We start from the raw sequence: 19,444 nt of genomic DNA on the forward strand, positions 1-19,444 counted from the left end.
AGCCACATGATGCTAATTAATTAAACTACAGGCATAAGGTCTAGATCAGCGGTCCCCAACCTTTTTTGTGCCACGGACCAGTTTATATCCGACAATATTTTCACGGACCGGTCTTTAAGGTGTCGCGGATAAATACAACAAAATAAAACCAGTACCAGTACCAAAAAAATAAAGATTTATTCATAACACAGGGCAAAAGACCCAGAGAAACCGAGTTAACGATTAAAAAAAATAATGATGAAAACCAATAAAAACCCTGAAAACCATAAATTTCACGCCCAAGCCTCAAGTACTGGTCCGTGGTCCGGGGGTTGGGGACTGCTGGTCTAGATCACCTCTAGTGTTCTACTTTTTAATTTAGATAAAACTGGGGTCATATACCCTGCCTTAAAAATCTTAAAAGCGTGTTTTCTAAACAGATACTTTGGATGGCATTACCTTGGCCTCCAATAACACCATGAGGAATGTGGGAGTCATTGTTGATCAGGATATATCCTTCAACGTGCATAAGTAAATATGTAGGGCTGCTTTTTCCATCTGTAAAATTAGAAGCGTCCTTTCTCAGAGTGATACTGAAAAACTAGTTCATGCATTTATTACTTCTAGGCTTAACTATTTTAATTCATTATTATCAGGCTACTCTAAAAGCTCCTTGAAAAGCCTCCACTTAATCCAAAACACTGGAGAGAGAGTACTAACAAGGACCAGTAAGACAGACTATATTTTTACCACATTAGCTTCTCTTCACTAGCTTCTTGTTAAATCCAAAATTTAATTTAATTTCAGGCCCCATCATATCTTTAAAAAGTTCATACTACCTTATTATCCCAGCAAAGCACTTTCCTCTCACACTCCAGGCTTACGTGTAGTTCCTAGAGCTCCTAAAAGTAGAATGGGAGGCAGAGCTTTCAGCTTCTGGGCCCCTCTTCTGTGGATCCAGCTCCCAGTTTGGATTCAGGAGACTGACACCCTCTTTATTTCAAATATTAGGCTTAAAATTTATAATTAGGGTTGGATCAGATGACCCTGAACCATCCCTTGAGTATGCTGCAGTAGACTGAGGCTGCTGGGGGGCTTCTGATGATGCACTGAGCGTTTCTTCACATCACATCTTTTCACTCCCTACAGGGATATACACCGCTATTGCATTAATCATTAGTAATTATTAAACTCTGGCTCTCCCTTCAGTAGTGGGTCTTTTGTCCTGCCTCCCATTTCTCTCTTATCTTTCCCCTCACCCTCAACCAGTTGTGGGAGATGGCTACCTCTGAGCCTGGTTCTGTGTTTTCCTGTTAAAAGGGATCATCTGATTGTTTATATATATATATATATATAGATAGATATTGTAGTGTCTTTATCATATCAAGTGTACCATTAGCCCCCTAAGTGATAGTAATGCATCCACAACCCCACATTTAAAATAATTTGGTGATATACATCCACTCTATACATAAATCAGACATACGGGGTTCTGGCTTGCAGTCTGGCTTTGCTGCAGTCATCGGAGCCTCTGGTACACAATTTGTGTGTGATTTTTTTTTAAAACATGACAATGATATCAAACACACTGCCAATACAGAAAAAACCCAGCTGGACAGAAAAACACAAAAATGGAAGACTATTAGTCAGAGATTGGCCTCCCTGGAGCCCGAAGGTTGTGGTGCTGCAAGGTGAGGTTTTGACACTAAGTTTAATTTCACTGATATTAGTCGTCCTTGGGTGGAGTTTCCAGTCCTTTCTGCACCTGCTCCAGATCAGCTCATCGTGTGGAGGTTATCTTGAAGCAGAAGGCTGCCTTGGTTCCTCACCACCGACTCTGATCCCGTAACAAGTATTTTTCAACAGCTAACTCTTAGCCTCTCTGTTCCTTTCAATTAATTGTCTTGTTCTCTTATTACTGAAAAAAGAGTAAGGAGAGTTATTGTTGAGGAGTTGAGGAGAGTTATTATTTCATGTCACCGCACGCCTTCAAACATCAAACTGATTTGAGCCTAAACAGTAACACATGAAAGACAGTCCTGTTCATATATTATCAGCGGATGTTGCATAAAAACGGATGGAAGAGGCACCGTGTCCCATAGTCTGGGGTTAAAGTGGGACATATTTATGTATTTATTTATTTATTTATTTTGGCACAACACTGGAACGAGTCCAGATGTCCATAAGTTGCTGAGGTACTTGAGCTTCTAGCTAGCCCTACAGAAGATGAGCATAAAGGGAGTAACATTTTTAAAGTGGCAGCTAAATTTAAATGCAGCATTTCTATCAGTTTAAAGAAACATCAGCAAACACACAAAGTGTTTGTTTGCAGTTTGTGTTGCTAGCTAAAGGTCCAGCTGCTGTTTTTGACAGGGAGAGAAAAGAAAGATGCTAACTTCACTCAGAGATGGAGAAAGATAAGAAAGATGTTAAAAGGACTCCTCAGTGGTATCTGATAAACTGAAAATTTAACTCCTACAAGTAACGCCTCATGTTTTTAAATCAGATATTGGGTCTGTACATGTGACATTATGCATGTGACAAAATACTCTGCAGTTTAATGCAGGATAAAAGGGTTAGTTTGTGTAAATCCACAAAGAGCAGTAAACCTCAGAGCAGCAGTAGCCCAAATCAGCTAATCGCAGTCTGTACATTAAACAAATTCACTATAGCTCTCAATATAAATGATTCTGTTGTAATTCTTTTCCCCATGCTGAGCCACTACAACTGATTGTAGGGCTTCCCCATGTGCCTAACTTTAACCACTTTGACCCTGTTCATACTCATTTTCCTGTTTAGAGCAAAGCCCCCCGTCTACATTTTCCTTCTTCTTTGCTGTTCATGCTCCTACTAACTGACTGAAGTTGAGTACATCTATTAAAATTTAGACTAAAACAAAGTTTGTATTCCCATCTACTAATATTATATTATTATTACATTACTATAGCACACGGTTCAGTGAGCTTTTCACAAAAACAGCAGGTATAAACCAAAGAGCTACTTTAACTTTTGCGTACATTTAAGAGCCAGTACTTGTTTACTTTTACTTGAGTAAATAAGTTTCATCAGTACTTTGACTTTTACTGGAGTTTTTTTTTAACACTAGTATCAGTACTTCTACTTAAGTATAGAATATCTGTACTTTTTCCACTTCTGTTGGAGACCCACCGCTCAAGAGCTGCACCAGGGGCTCAAGCTCACCTCTCCTACAAGTAAGACAAAAAAGACACAGTCTCCATTTAAGCAACTTTGTGTCTTCTTCTCTGCAGAGCTCCTGTGTGTGCAACCTTAATGCCAGTCCAATCCCACTACCCCCACCACTTTATCTGTGCTTTATTACTTGACTGTAAATAGAGATGTTAACTCTCATCAGAGCCTGCTTCGTGCACCAATGCTAACCCCTAGTATGACATGCTGAAGCAGAGTGGGATCAGAACAGAAGGGCAGCCAAAGAAGAGCTTTGAAGCCATGGAGAAGGATTCCTGAAGACTACTTATAGAAGGGAGGCCTAAGAGTTCAGGCTATGTTAAATAATATAGGTGGTTATACAAATATTGACTTTCAAGACCATTAGAATCTGCCTTGCAGACTATTTCTCTGTAGGTTTAATAAATCACTCCACCTATTTCCCATTTTCTTACAAAATATAAAGAGTTGAGTGGCTCAGGACTTTAGATCAATGAACAATTGTTAGCACAGATTAAGAACATCCTTCACCTATTTATCAACTGATACATGTACTCACTGTATTCATCAAATTGCCTGGCATTCAAGAATATATATATGATATGAGCGATCGTGGCTCAAGAGTTGGCAGTTCATCTTGTAATTGGAAGGTTGCCGGTTCGAGCCCCGGCTTGGACAGTCTCGGTCGTTGTGTCCTTGGGCAAGACACTTCACCCGTTGCCTACTGGTGGTGGTCAGAGGGCCCGGTGGCGCCAGTGTCCGGCAGCCTCGCCTCTGTCAGGGCGGCTGTGGCTACAATGTAGCTTGCCATCACCAGTGTGTGAATGGGTGGATGACTGAATGGTGCTCTCATTGTTGGAGTTTTCACCTTGTTGTTCGAAAATCATAGCCAGAACCTGTAATCTCTTGTTGCTAGGCATCATCACCATCATCCCTGAAAAAAAGGTGAGAATCTGAGAGGTTGAAGCTTAAAATGAATAACTAAATAAATACATAATTTTATGAAACAAAAGTGAGATGAGCTGATTCATAGCTGCCCACCCCCAACAAATTGCACCCAGGTCATCTACTGACATTACAGTTCAGCTCTTATAATGACAGAGTGCTTCCTGCCACCAAACCACACCCACTGGAGTGTAAAACAGGCACCACTACAATATGCAACTGAGGTCTGAAACACAAACAAAAACCCTTTAACTGGCTAGAGGTTAAAAAAAATGTAGCTATGTGTTACAGGAAACTACTGTAGTTTTCTAGGGCACAAATTATGTTACTCATACCTTTCTAAATGATTTAAATTCCACTTTCATACAACTTGCATGATGCCAGGACATTTCACTGACAAATTGCTTGCAGCACACGTAGACATACTGAGCATTCAGATCCCACAGTTTTCCCATTTTTCCTGCTGATGCCTCACATCTCATTGCTGCTATCCACTATTGTCTCCTGAAACGCTCGGTTTTTCAGTTCACCTGCTTAGCTGGGGTTCTTTACACTGCTGCAAGTGCATCCCATCAGGCTGAGACTTAAAGGCCTTTTTTTTTTAGGTTTTCTTATGCTAGCAGAAAGAATCGACAAGAAGGAACCTATATGCAATACAAAGTTAGTGGAAAGCAATGAATTGTTTTCCCCTCCAGTGTGCAGCTCTGTTCCTCTGCTTGATTTGTTACCTTACCAATACCCTCCTCTGTGACCTCATAATGATGCTACCAGTTCACACTGTGCTTTATAGGTTAAAAATAAACCTCCACAAATTGTGAACTCGGAATCAATTTCTCGCTGAAAAAGAATTGTTCATTTATAGCCTCGGAAGTTACACAACATGCGGCAGGAAGACAAATTAGAAATAATTAAAGAAGCTAAGAAAAGCAGCTCACAATTGGCTTTTCTTGAGGATTAATCACCATGCGCGCTCCTTGTCATCATCCCTCCGTCCATATAATTTTCTGCGACTGTGGTTTGTGCGGTTTCTAGTAAGGCAGAAATCATTTGACAAAAGCGGCTCAAAGAAGCTTCAGATTAAAGTGCTGATGCTTATCGCAGTTTACTGATATGATGTACTTAGAGAAAGCCCTTCTTCATTCCGTCTTCCTCCGAGCCGCGATGCTTATGATTGATAAAACTTTCAGAGCTAGTAAATTGATTTGCCTCCTGTCTGCGGGTTAATAGGCCACGCTTATGTGCGCTCAACAACAACGCTCAAGTACAGCGTGCCTATCAACATTTGTCTCCCTGGACAAAATCACCAGATACCTGGTTCAATGACAAATCCCTGTTCGGTGGTTCCACTGTATGCTGTTCACAGATGACCGACCGTTTCTTCATGTGGCACAAAGGTATGGATAAAAGCAGAAAAAAAAGAAGGGGACATGAGACAGAGAGCGAACGAAGAACAAATTTTGCAGTGCACATAAAGGGGGAGGTGTAAGAGCTGTGAGCTGTGCCTTCATGATGATATTTCACCCTGAACAAACAAGCTGAGCCTCACAGAGAGAGGAAAGCATCGATCTACCCGGCTCCAATCATAATACATCCACTTTTCCCCAAGTTTACTTTCTGGCATTCTATCAGGACTTTATAAATTATTTTGGGTGACAAATCGATCTGTTGCCCCCCCCCTCTGCTGAGAGAAGGGAGACTTGATTGTGAGCAGTCTATGTGCATGTGTGTGTGCTTGCTTATGTAAATGCATGTCTGTCTGTGCACATATGTGTGTGCATGCGCATGTGCGTGCATGTGTGTGTGTGTGTGTGGATACACTCGCTTGGGTGTTTGTGTGTCGTCTGCTTCGGAGGCATCATCTGCCATCTGGCCTCAAAGTACAGGGGCCACATGGTGGGAAAGCAAATGTCACTGGTCAGGCCAACCAATGCCAAGTCCCGACAAATGACGTCAGGAGAAGCCCACACTGCCACTGCCCAAATAAACAACCCTTCCACAGAGTCTGATCCCCTCCTGACCCTTTGTCGCACTGTCGGTTCCTTGTAATGATGGCGATGGTAATCTAGGAATTAAAGCTTTTCCTAGCATGATACTCGAACTCGAGTCACTCTGGATTTGAGCTGAATCCTCAAAATCAAGGGAAAGAAATGTATCCTATTACTTAAAGGGAGGATGGTCACCCAGATAATCTAAAAGAAAGACAGAAGAAAGGAAAGGAGAATAAAAAAAGAATACCTTTGTCTGAGGCAGAACTATTAAAGCCAGTGACATTTACGTATCAATCAAGTGAAATGGCAATGCAATCATGATCCGGAGAAATGGTACCTCACATCTGCCAAACAAATATGACTTCTATACTGAAGGAGAGTCGATCTTTTTTCCCCTTTTTTCCAACTGCTATCCCCTGTGCTCCAGTTCGAGCACACACGTGAGGAACAGTGTGCTGATGAATGTGTGATCTGATTCTAAGCTTCTTAATTCAAGTCCTTTCTTCACCATCACTTCATTGCAGAGAAGCAGCTGGAACATAAAGGTTTTAACACTTGCCACATTTGAAAAGAGCTCTTTTTCGTTTGGAGGCTGCGTCTGCACACACAGACAGTGAGAACCTGTTAAAAGCCTTGTGTTTAGATCCACACAGAGCATCTGCTCAGCACCTCTGCAATGGGGAACGCAATCAACAGATGAGGCGGGTAAACAACTCAATGCCCTTGCAAAGAATTACTGTTTCGACAAGGGTTTGCCAGTTGGGCACCATGCTGGCTTTGGTTTTTAATTACACACTGAGAGACATACACATAATGCATTCCTCTGTGCCGTTGCAAGGCCAAAAGAGATTCTAAAAAGGTTGAACAGACAAGCCAAGGTAAGGGAAAGTACGGTTCAGTTCAGTCTCACGGCCACGCTTTACATTTTCCAGCTGATGCGCCCTTGTGCATTAGTAGTTAAGGGACTCACACAGCTGATGGTGCAGTGATGTACTCCACTTCTCAGAGCCCCAGACATGCTGCAGCATATTGTTTTAGCTATAGGCACAAGCACTCACAGTGACAGACACCTCCGTTCCCCTTGCAATGCCTTCTACACCTCTTCACCAGATGACAAGAGCCACTTTCCCTGTAGACGCAGTGAGAAAGAGTTGGGTGAAAACAATTAAAAATGCGCCAGTGGGTGAAACGCTTGTCCCCTTCTCGTTGATTCCGAGCAGAAAGTCCTGAATAGAAATGATAAATTGAATTAATGAGTAGATTTGTAAACAGCAAATGTATGTTTTTTCCCCAGTGCTGTTAGTTTCATTGTTTTAGTTATGTCAGCAGTGTCAAGTCAAGAAAATAAATAAAACAAAAATAATGATATGCTTGTAATGACACAATACAGGTACTTTGAAGCGCACATACCCTGTATGTCCTATTTGCAGCTTCTTGACAACCAGCAGTTGTTAAATTACAGATTATCCCAACAATCCTGACAGGGATGAAACTAGTCATAAAGTCCTCAAGCATCAGCCTCCCACTCTGGGCAACTCCCTTCCTTGCAGTACATACTGGAGCACATGAACATGCATATAAATAGCTTCACACATGAATGTGCGCTTACACGCATGCGCGCACGCACGGATGCAGATACTAACACACCAGCTGGCATTTGCAATAAAAAGACAAAAAGACCTGTTCTATTTTACACATCCGCAGGGGGTCAATAACTCATTAGAGCCAAGGAAAAGGCAGAGGCAGCTGAGGGAGATGACGTGGTGGGAGATGGGCGGTGTGACTGTGGGCTGTTCACCTGAGGATATCAGCGTGTCATTGTGCTCAGAGGTCATGATGACAAATTATGACTTCATTTAGCAGCATTTCATAAAACGTGCCCGGGCATCGCCAAGCCCGAAATGGGGTACTACACGTGCAGTTTGCCTGTTTAAGTCTCCTCTGACATTTTCTCTCTAACTGGGATTTTTTTTTTTTACAGCTCATCCTTTTGTTTTTTATTTATTACCTTTATACTGCTTGTCATGGACCCGCATCTCATTGAAGAAGTCTATAAATGTAAAGTTTATTATCAGGTTAAACTAGCCCACTGTCCTTCCATCAAAGCCTTTGGAGAGTGTTCGCCTATGGGGTTCTCCTTAAAGGCGGTGTAGGCATTGCTGTGAGTATTTGTACTGCAGATGATTCATCGTGCTCACTAGTTATTTCTGGCCTAAACTTCTGAGACTGCCTCAATAGTTTCAAATATTTGGAGTTTCTCTATTGATGACCCGAATCAAATGGTGGCTGCCCTCTTGGCTTTTTCCTTAACAAGTCCTGGCGCATATCCAGTGAAGGGGACTCATCTGTTTAATCATCTCAATCACTGAGCTGGACCCAACTAAATATGGAATACAGAAAACAGGCTGCAGTGTGGGCTGCATCAGTGTACTACAGCGGGCAGACTGCTACTGTCAATGGATCAAATCCAAAAAAATATAGCTGTGTATGTTTGTGCGCGTGTGTGTAAGCCCACATGAATGTCTAAGGGTTTATCAGACAGTGTGTGTTTGTTTTGGGTTCGTGCCTTTGGGTTACGACACTTAAGGAACCGTTTACAGAATTTATTCTGTTACACAACCTAATCCTTAAAGCCTCCGAGTCACTTCAGTAGTACAACATCAAAATGTCAGGAAGCACAATCTAGATAGTCAGAACAAGAGTGTAATTATATGCATCATCATCATCATCATTATTATTATTATTAATACTACAGACTGTTTTAAAAATATACATGCATTCATTTCAAGTCCACATCAAAGATTTCCATTTATGACCCGACGTCCAAACAAAATACCACAAAAACACCAGGATGATGTTTTCAACCTTGTTAAGGACAAATGCTAATTACATGATTCAAAGACTAAATCCATAAACACACAGACATTGTAATTAAATAATCTGCACAGCTCTGTGTCAACACCAGCCATCTGAAATGACCTTGGAGCTTCTTGAAAATTAGTGTGCTCATAAAGTGCTGCACGTTGGCACTTTGGATGATGTCGTTCTGACCCTCCTATCATGTTACAGACTGAAACTGTGCAAAATGACAGGTTCGTACTGTTCTTTCAAAAAGAACATATGGTTGAATGGTGGATTCACTTGTTGGAATATCTTGGGATGACTGATTTTACAAACTGAATGCAAGCAGAAATATAAAGAACAAAAGGCAAAAAAAGGAAAACCCAAGCTGTTAATTTGCTTCATCGTGTATTCATTTCATAAAGCAACTATTAAATGGCAGAAATTCTGATAAATGCCGTGTGCAGTCTAAATTATACCATATGTAGATACTAAACAACCACATTTACCTCCTTTTAAACTAAAACACTGATGCTATGTGAGATGTGACAAGCTTGCAGCTAGTCTGGCAACCACCTCAGCCTGTGTTTGGTGCCATTTGGCAACCGCTGGAATATTTAAATGCCCTGATGAATACATAGCCCCTGGGCCCGATGGCTCAAACTGAACACCGAGTGTGTTCTGACATGCTCAGCATACACTAATGGGACTTCTGACAGTCTTGTGCATTCATCCTACAAAAACCCGGCATGGTGCCAGAGGGGAACAGAGGCTGGGTGTGAATGTAGTGCACTGGCTGAAGATCTGGAAAGTAAAAGGCCACAGGTCAAACTGGTGCAACATCTAATGTGTCCATCAGGAGCCATTTATAGTGCCAAACTGTCCTTTGGCAAGAAAGGGAGCCCCTTCCTATTCATTTGCTACAAATTACAGTACTTTACATAAGAGCAACAGCTGCAGTAAATTTGCCAAAGTGAGTGAATCCACATATCTGCACTGACCGTCCATTTCCAAGGAGCCGCGTTTACTTAAGCATGATCGTTTGGCTGAAGCTGGAGAAGCTCTACAATTATGTGACTGCAGGGCAAAACACGCCTGTAATCTGTAACCTGCACGCAGGCGTCTGCACGAGAAGCGGACAACACGGGTGCTGTCCGCGGTGCTGAAAAACAAAACTGGCTAAAACGGGAGCTAAATCTTTACTGGGAACGTGCTCTTTATGTCCCAAATTGCTGTTTTCACAGCCAAACATGGCCTGAGTCTAAACACGTGTTACACAGTGGACACAGCTGTCTCGATTCCCTTGGAAAGCCAGTGTTGTTACGTTATAGAGCACGCCAGACATATAATTGATTATGGTTATTTTGGAAAAATGTCAGTAGAGCGGTGTAGCCCAATGATGTTGACCTTTTAAGCTGTGTAACTCTGTTCAACAGCATTACACAACAGTGCAAGTCCAGGAAACCGTATTGATCAGGATTTGTTGCAGATCTGAGATCGGATGTTTGTTTTTATGTAGAAAAAAATTAAACAAACTCAGGCTGAAGATTACAGTCAGAAAATTTCGAGTATGCGCGCACTCACGTGTTCCTTTAAGCTAGAGTGGTGTCAGGTTTACTTTTTTCCCTCTAAATTGGTAAAAAAAAAAAAAAAAATACACGAGTACATTTAAAAAAATGCGCCTTGAGGAACTATATGTGCGTTAATGCGTCGACATAAAGCCGATGTTCATTACGACCTCCATAGAAAACAAACCACTCTATCTAAGACATGTCATTATATTGGCGACATTATACAATATGCATAATATTAGAGCGGAGTAATATACGGCTGAGAGTAAGTCCCTGGTGTGCAACGAGAGGAAAAACACACAAACAAAAGCGTTAACTTGAGGTTTTGGCGATGCCGCCTACTGAGACCACCATTACGCATTGATTAGTTCCCCCCACAGTGAAGCAGCAGAGGAATTTCTGGGTGCAGATATAGGACCACTCCTCTCTCTGCATACGATTTTCTCTCCTCTCTCCACAGTCGGGGCTTGTTGGTGAGGAAGGGGGAGGATGGTCTTGCAGTCGACGAAAGGAACAGGAGTTTATTGAGGAGTAGCTGCAACGGGAGGAAAAGCCTGTGCACATGAGCCTTGCGGATGTCAAGAAGAGAAAAAAAGAAAGGCTCGCGCCTGGACAGATGACCGCTCTGTTGAAACACTGGCGCTTGAATTGTTTAACTTGTTGATGCAACGTTTTTCTACTGTTTCCCCCCCTTCTCGTCTGGGTGCAGTGACACATAGATGGGTGGCGGAATCGCAAGTATTCTCTTCCTATGATAGGTATTTATTGAACTCGCCGTGGATGCAGTTTAAAGAGAAACCTTCTTTAAGGTGGGTGTTTTTTCCCCTTTTCTCTTACTCTTTTTTTCCCTTTTTTTTTTTTGCTGAGACCGGGGGTAAAAGAAGAAGAAACACGCCTGCTTTTATTGATGGATGATGATCGAAATCTAATTCATATTCTGCCGCAAAGTGGGCTTCCATAACTGAACAGTTACACTGTTGATAAGGCTGTGGAGAGTGATACTGCGCATAACACCATAGAGTATCAGTAAAAGTAAATGGGCTCATGCGTTTTCTTATCACATTCTGCTCCACAAGCCTATAACCGTCACTGTCCCTATCTGTTCTTCCTGCAGATGCAATTCATCTCCGAGCCGTAGCACTGTGATAACCGGAGCAGGGTCGTTTTAAAAAAGAAACTACAGGTCAGCATGGCAGCAGGTGTAGCGGCATGGCTTCCCTTCGCCCGAGCAGCGGCCATAGGATGGATGCCCGTGGCGAGCACCCCGATGCCCATGCCTCCTCAAGACAAGAGGAAAGCCCAGGACGGACTTATTATCCTCAACGTGAGTGGGACCAAGTTTCAAACGTGGCGAACCACTTTGGAGAGGTACCCGGACACTTTGCTGGGGAGCACGGAGAGAGACTTCTTTTTCCACGAGGAGACGAACGAATACTTTTTCGACCGCGACCCTGACATCTTCAGACACATCCTCAATTTCTACCGCACGGGGAAACTACACTATCCGCGCCAAGAATGCATATCCGCGTACGACGAGGAGCTCGCGTTCTTTGGTATTATTCCCGAGATCATCGGGGACTGCTGCTACGAGGAGTACAAAGACCGAAGGCGCGAAAACGCGGAGAGGCTTCAGGATGACGAGGAGATGGACATGAACAATGACGTCACGCCAGTCAACCTGACGTTCCGGGAGTACCTGTGGCGGGCTTTTGAAAACCCCCACACCAGCACCTTGGCTCTGGTCTTCTACTATGTCACGGGGTTCTTCATTGCCATATCAGTGATGGCCAACGTGGTGGAGACGGTTCCCTGTGGGTCTTTGCCCAACAGGTCAAAGGAGATTTCCTGTGGAGACCGTTACGCTCTAGCCTTCTTTTGTTTGGACACCGCGTGCGTCATGATCTTCACGGTCGAGTACCTCCTCCGATTAATCGCGGCGCCCAGCCGGTACAAGTTCATGAAAAGTGTGATGAGCGTCATCGACGTGGTCGCCATCATGCCTTACTACATCGGCCTGGTGATGACCGACAACGACCAGGTGAGCGGTGCTTTCGTCACCCTCAGAGTCTTCCGGGTTTTTCGGATTTTCAAGTTCTCCCGGCACTCCGCTGGGCTGCGCATCTTGGGCTACACCTTGAAGAGCTGCGCCTCCGAGCTGGGCTTCCTCCTCTTTTCGCTCACCATGGCCATCATTATCTTTGCCACGGTTATGTTTTATGCGGAGAAAGGCTCCACGGCCAGCAAGTTCACCAGTATCCCCGCAGCCTTTTGGTACACCATTGTCACCATGACAACACTGGGGTAGGTGGCTGCAAAAGTCCATTAAAAAACAAAAGAAACAAACAAACAAACAAAAAAAAAACCTTCAAGCGCTCGAGACACACCACAACTCACCAGCTCGGCTTTGTTACTGTGTCGATAAACACACATAACACACAACAATTAAAAAATTCAAAATTAATATTACTGCAATAATACCAACAATTAAACAATTATTATGTAGTAGTGTTCTCAACGAGCACTTACAATTAGCTAGTAGATCTTAATTTGCATAAAAATATTTTAGAAAATTGTAGCTGGGCCACAGGTGTGGGTCATTGAACGTATTAATGCTCAGCCAATCAGAGAGCAGGAGCAGTGTGCTTTATAGAAGCTTCCGTGGTCGATTCGCTCCCCAATCAGCGAGCCTGCCCCTCACAAGCACCTCTTATCATTCTGAGGGTAAGCTACCGTCCCTGCCGGTTTCTGAGGGTCGTTACCGAATGCCTTTCCAAAGGTTACCGCAGTGTCTTTAAAAAAGGCGCTTTTATTGTCGAGCTATAGGAGCAAACAAACTACAGCTCACTGACCACGCTCCCACATACCGCATTAACAGGCCAAATTAAAGGCAAAGCAACGTATAGGGGACACACACACACACACACACACACCTCTCCTCTCCCTGCACCGCCTCCTCTCCGCCTCTCATTCACCCTCTCTTAGCTCCCCTCTCTCCGTTTCAACAAGGTGCAGTAAATATTTGAATGCCAATTTCATGCTCGCGAACACCGCCGGTCGCAACCACGTGCTGATGTAGCATAGAATAATTAAACTCGGGTTGGACGATTACATCAAATTAATTTGTATTGATGAGCGCGCTCAGCTGCACTGTGTGGCTTGCTGTTATTATTATTATTATTGTTGTTATGAGCATTATTCCCAGTCTTCTTTGGTGATGCGCTTTCGGACCACCTCTGTGTGTTGCAAACTTTTGTCACCGTCGATATGTTTGACCTGATGCCTGCTCGCATAACAAAACAAAACAAAACAAAACAAAACAAAACAAAAATCAACAAAAAAGGTAATGCGGAGTTTAAGCAACGGGGGAATCGCAATCACACTAAAGGAAAAACACAACAACGTATACCGGTTGCTTCAGCACTCGCTGCTGCTGCTCGTATGAGGTTGAGCACAGCCGCTCAGCCAGTGTTAGTCCTCCTCTTCGCTGATGACACAGAAATTAGGGCCCGGGTTTTAATTTCAAAATCACAACATCGCAAAGCAAACACTACAAAAACAAATTGCTTCTGGCAGTGTGTACTTGTGTGTGTGTCTGCAGCAGTGCATAAGCTGGAGCTATGTAAGGCACAGTCCTGAGAATATTAAGTTCAAAATGTATTCCTTCTTGTACTACTATCATTATTACTGTTGGTTTGAACTGACACAGGGATCTCCACATTGCGCGCAACCTGATTGGGGGGGGGGAATAATCCCTCTTGTTTTTGTCTTCCTTCACATCTGCATTGATGCAGCCACTCAGCACCTGAGTACCCCTCAGCTCTGCAGGCAGCATATTTTGTTATTATTATCATTATTGTAATTGTTATATAATTAAACGGTGACATTTCCCTCTATCTGTGCTCATGCTGCGGGTGACACTGAGTTAGTGGATTTTCTGTCTTCTTAATGGCATACAACTCTTCCCTCTGTGCTCACTCAATATCAGTCGAACTACCACTCACCCTCGAAATGACCAATGAGAGCATAATTAGTAATGGGCACGATCTGGTGATTGAAGCGAGCCACCTCGTACACAATGCTGCATCGGCCGTGCTTTCCATTTGGATTCAAAGCGCGGGTGAAGGATGAGTTGTGTAAGAGGGTTCATTATTTATCTTTGGGGAGAAACAAAGATATTGCTGCATTCAGCTCGGAGTCTTTGTGTTGCTCAAGATGGATTTGAAAAAGATGTTTTTTGCCGCGAGAGAACAAAACTGAAATGTCCTTGGTAATGGGGACATCTTTGTCACTCCATTGTGATCCATGACAGCCCGGCTGACAGATTCGCAACCTGAACCGAAGCCTTACAGTGCTGCAGAATGCTGCATAGTGGACCACTGCTGGAGAGGCTGAATACTCATCAGTGTAAGACAAAGTCAGCCCCTTCTCACGATCCATCCTTGTCTTTAAAGGCGTGCTTCTGAAAAAACACATCTCATACAAGCCTACAAACCAGAGTCATGTCTACTGATACAGCGATGTAAGAAAAGCATCTGCTATATTCTTCTCCAATCACCTTCAGATGCTTATCTGATCAGGGGAAATGAGGTATTCTGATGGTATGTATCAGAGCTCAGCATGGAGAAAAATTGATCCACGTCTAACAAATAGGTATTTAGACCCATATGAATGGGGTTGTCTTTTCATTCGCTGGCAAATAAGCTATTTAGAGACTAGCGGGTGCACTACTGGCTGGAACCTCCATTTGAAGCCTTTGAAAGCATTTGATTTCATTCTGTTAGTCAATGATGCTTTATGCCTGCATGGTATCATGATGCCTTTCCACTACATATATTTTCAATTTCCCCTCACTTGCACCCCGTGGAAGTAAAGACTGTGGTGTGCGTTCTCTCCCCTGCTGATGGCCCATTGATTGTGCTTAAGCAGACGTGCAGACATTGGGAGAGCAGGGGCTCCTGTTCAGAGGCACTTGGCAGGCAGCCTGAATGAAAGGGAAGGGTGCCTGGAGACCAGCGGAGAATCAATAGCACTGTGCAGCTGCGTGTCATGCCTCTGTGTGTCTACTCCTCTGTGCCACCAAACACAGGACAAGACCCACTTATCCCTCCTTCTTTATTGAGCCTAATCTCTGTGGCTGCTTTCGGATATCCAACAAAGAGGAATCTGCTTCTGCCGTGAACTTCAAGAACTGGGTGTAAAATATGAGATTTTTATCTGCAGCTTTGCGGTATCTTTGATAACGGCAAGTGAGTCTGAGGGTATAATTTAGTGTCTTGATTTAATATTGTTCATTTAAGCTGGTATTGCACTTTATTAGGCTGGAATCAGACATTGCAGTGTTTTCCTGCTCTTATTTTCTCTGGATGATCCACATGGTCAGGGTGAATTAGCTGCAGAGGGAGTTTTTGGTGCTTCAGATCTTTTAAGTGATTTAAGGTGTAATGGAGTGCACTGCTGAGAGCAGCTGTGAAAACGGTGGAAGCCAAGCGCAACCCACAGGGGAAGAGGAGTGGGGAGGACAGGGCTTAGTCTGGCGTAAGCTAAACCTAGACACGTTCCTCTGGACACTGGCAAACATTACCTTTGATAGACACGATAGGCTCGAGCTTCTGACTCAAACACGCAAGCCCACACACAGTTTCCATATATTGAAATGTACTCGTTGCCCGCCAAGATGCCTAGGAGGAATGGTCATTATAATTACTGATTTGTTGTGACATTTACTATGTAAATTGTCCTGCGGTGTAACAAATACGCGTGTACGCTGTAGTCACTCAACAGATGCAGAATTTATCACCATGCCGTTTGTCTGTGCTGCAGCTCCACCCACCAAATACAACCGGAACGGCTTGACAAGTGAGCCCTATAAACCTCTCAGGATAGGATTTATAAGACAGAGAAAGCAAGGTTAACAGACACGAGGGTCACTGTAGGGCCCATAAGCCAGCAGAAGTATAACCATTATCATGCTTGCCAGTTCTGACACCTCAGCCCCCCTGGCGATCGAAAACTACAACGCAAAGCATCAGCTTCACGGTTTAGCGTGGTGCAGAGAGCGAAGCTTTTTGAAGTCGAAACCCTTCACCGCATGTCAAATGTAATTGAAACGTGCAGGAACAATCTGGAGGGCCTTTTACTGTATCTGTACCCAAGAGATAACAAACGCATTCTTGATGATATAGTCCTCATGCGGTTGGATAAGTTGCCGTGCCCCTGGCAGCCAATGCAGAGAATTTTCACTCTTTTTTTTCCTCTAATTCTTTTTTTCCCCCCTTCTGAGCTCGGCAGTCAGCGAGAACATTTGGTGCGTTTGATTATGTAGCGCAATTGGTGTAATTTTTGTGTTCAGTAGAATAAATTACACCACTTGCCATTGTGTATGTTATGCACATTATGAAAATCAGCAATCCATTTTGAGCGACGTGATGTGGCGCCGTGTAAAACAGAAGTGGCTAATGTGAAATGTGTAGGCCGCCGTCAGCCTGTGGGCTCACGGCGGTCCTCCAGGTGCTTTATTGGGGAGGAGAGGTGACGCTAATACGAGGCTGGTATAATAGTCCTGAAGTGACAGGTGACTTAATGAGAGGAACCTGGCACTGAAATGTGTTCTGTGCGAGCTCCTTTCTGCCCATGCAAATGACTGCGAAATGGAGGAGTGGAAGCGAGGGGAGGGTACCAGGCAGCTTTCTTCAGAGGAGATTAAGATCATTGTGAAAGAAGGAATCCATTAAAAAAAAGTGCTAAATTGAAAACACGCAAGCCCCTGCATTTTCTTTCTCCTCTTTGTTTGCTCAAACAGTTTCACTCTGGCAGTTAGAGATTTAAAAGGGTGCTTTGAAGGTTTGAAGTGGAATGATTGATTAAAATCTTAAGGCCATTCACATATTGCATATTTATTACATCCTGTGCTTTGAAAGGTAGATGTTTCTATTTGGTTATTTGGGTGTTAAATGAGTTTTCAATTATATATATTTCACTGAAAAAAAAAATCCAGCGTCAGAAAGAAAATGCATTTGCGGTCAGTCAACCCTGAACTGAAAAACAGATTATGGCCAGCTGGTAGGTTGATGTCAGGTTACTGTGTATGTGAACTGACTCTAAAAGCAGGCATGCGTCACTGCGGATGGTCAGATTGATAAATAATCTATATGGCAAGGACAAAATGGCTGTCCCCCCCATTTGATTCGATTTCTTTGACAGCCCATCTTCGAGGCAGCCCCAATAACACTCATTCCACGAGGGGGGATTTTCATTAATTCACTTTCAATGTGCTGCATTAAGCAGGGAAATCGACTAGCATGTTCTGCACTTGGGCCTTGGTAAGGCAGTGCGAGGATATAAAATATGGCACCAGTGTCTTTTTTTTTTCTTTTCTTTTTGCAACTCCTCAGCATTTCTTCTTTTGTATTGTGATCAACGTACGAGATTAATGGAATTTTTCAGAACAAGATTAAAGTTGCACCGTATGAATGCGGCATCATTGCATTAGGAAATAAGGAGATATGTGAGAAAAAAAACATCACCTAGATTCCATTGTTGCTAGAAAGCATTTGTTATGCCTGATTCCACTCCCACCTGATCTTAACAGCCAAGAAACCCCGATCCAGCCTGAGTGAATGAATGAAACGAGGAAATATCGCCTGTTATGTGATTGTGTATGATCTTGAAATTTGATATGTTGTAAAAAGACATCGGATGTGTATATGTGCCACAAGATCAGAGGATCAAACAGTTTGCAAATGATAAATCCAAGCCCAACAGCTATTTCCCTCTGTGGTGCTGCATGGCTTATTTACATACTCAGCATTTACATACAGATGAAAATGGCTTGTCTGCCATGCAGACACACATAATGCCTCCTCATCACTTTGTTGAAACGTACAACGTACTCTAAATAGATTCTTAGGTTTAATCATATATTTTACAAAGAGCTTAGCATTAGATCAATTCAGTTATCATATCAAGATCAATAAAAATGTATTCAGCACAACACACAGAGGGTGTGCAATGCATTATTATTGCGATAATCCCAGAATCACCCATATCAATTAGAGGCCTTTCATTATAAAGGTGGTAATATTCACGGAGGTAATATATGTAGCAGAGGACCACTTGTCATGATTTATGAGGCTAATATATTTTCTGAGGATATCTTCACCATCTCCGACGTTGCTCATTAATTTTTTTCAGTTCTTTATTAATAAAATAACTACACGTGCGCTAAAGTGCGAGACAATTTTAATGATAAACAAGAAAATAATATTGCGTGACTTTTATGAACCAGCAAAGCGACTGCCATGTGCAAGCACAGCAATAAAGGAACAACCGGCCTGTGCGTTATTGATCCTGCTGATGATGATGTATTGATACACTAGACAAGGTAGTTTTACTTTTTGTGTGTGTGTTGTCATATTCTGTTGTGTTTCTTTGCAGCATCGTTTGCTTGTGTTTGAAGAAAGATATGACCCATATATGTTCTTAATGAGCAACCTTGACAGGAGCTGGTTACAGCAAACAACTACTGAGTGGAAGCAGTTTTCTTATTTGACACTGTCCTCCGAATAACAGTGACAGCATCGATAATTTCAGCAAGTAGCACTAAAAAAGTGAGAGAATTTTTTTTTTTTTTACTGCAATCATTTAGGTACCTTACCAAAATAGTTATTTTTACCTAAGCTGAGTGCTTATCTAACATAATCATGATTCAGAGCTAATCAAGTGATTCTTGCCAATCAACCAAACCATGCTTTAAGTGTAGCGTTGTTGCTTGCTACACCAAAACTGTTCACACATTGCACAGACCCCTTTTTATAGCTACAAGAACAGCAACTAAAAAGTTTCCCTGGAGAAAAACAGCGAGTACCACTTACTTGTTTAAAATTTCATGGTGTGGGTTTCACCATGAGGTCAACAAACTCATTATCAGCTCAATAT

The 19,444-nt window shown here is 42.8% G+C and overlaps 1 protein-coding gene across 3 annotated transcripts in view; it reads left to right on the forward strand.

The window, feature by feature from the left end:
- The first annotated feature begins 10,993 nt into the window (after positions 1 to 10,993).
- LOC308392868 (A-type voltage-gated potassium channel KCND2-like) overlaps positions 10,994 to 19,444 on the forward strand; it is a 32,200-nt gene continuing 23,749 nt past the window's right edge. For 2 of the 3 annotated variants that reach the window (XM_080876153.1, XM_080876154.1), the window contains exons 1-2: positions 10,994 to 11,319; positions 11,625 to 12,811. In XM_080876153.1, the coding sequence (XP_080732279.1) occupies positions 11,700 to 12,811 (1,112 nt within the window). In that variant the 5' untranslated portion in view covers positions 10,994 to 11,319; positions 11,625 to 11,699. Of the gene's footprint in view, positions 11,320 to 11,624; positions 12,812 to 19,444 lie in introns of those variants that run through there. The other variant, XM_080876155.1, reaches the window with a different exon arrangement.

Source organism: Rhamphochromis sp. 'chilingali', assembly GCF_963969265.1.
Source record: "Rhamphochromis sp. 'chilingali' genome assembly, chromosome: 2".
Lineage (NCBI taxonomy): Eukaryota > Metazoa > Chordata > Actinopteri > Cichliformes > Cichlidae > Rhamphochromis > Rhamphochromis sp. 'chilingali'.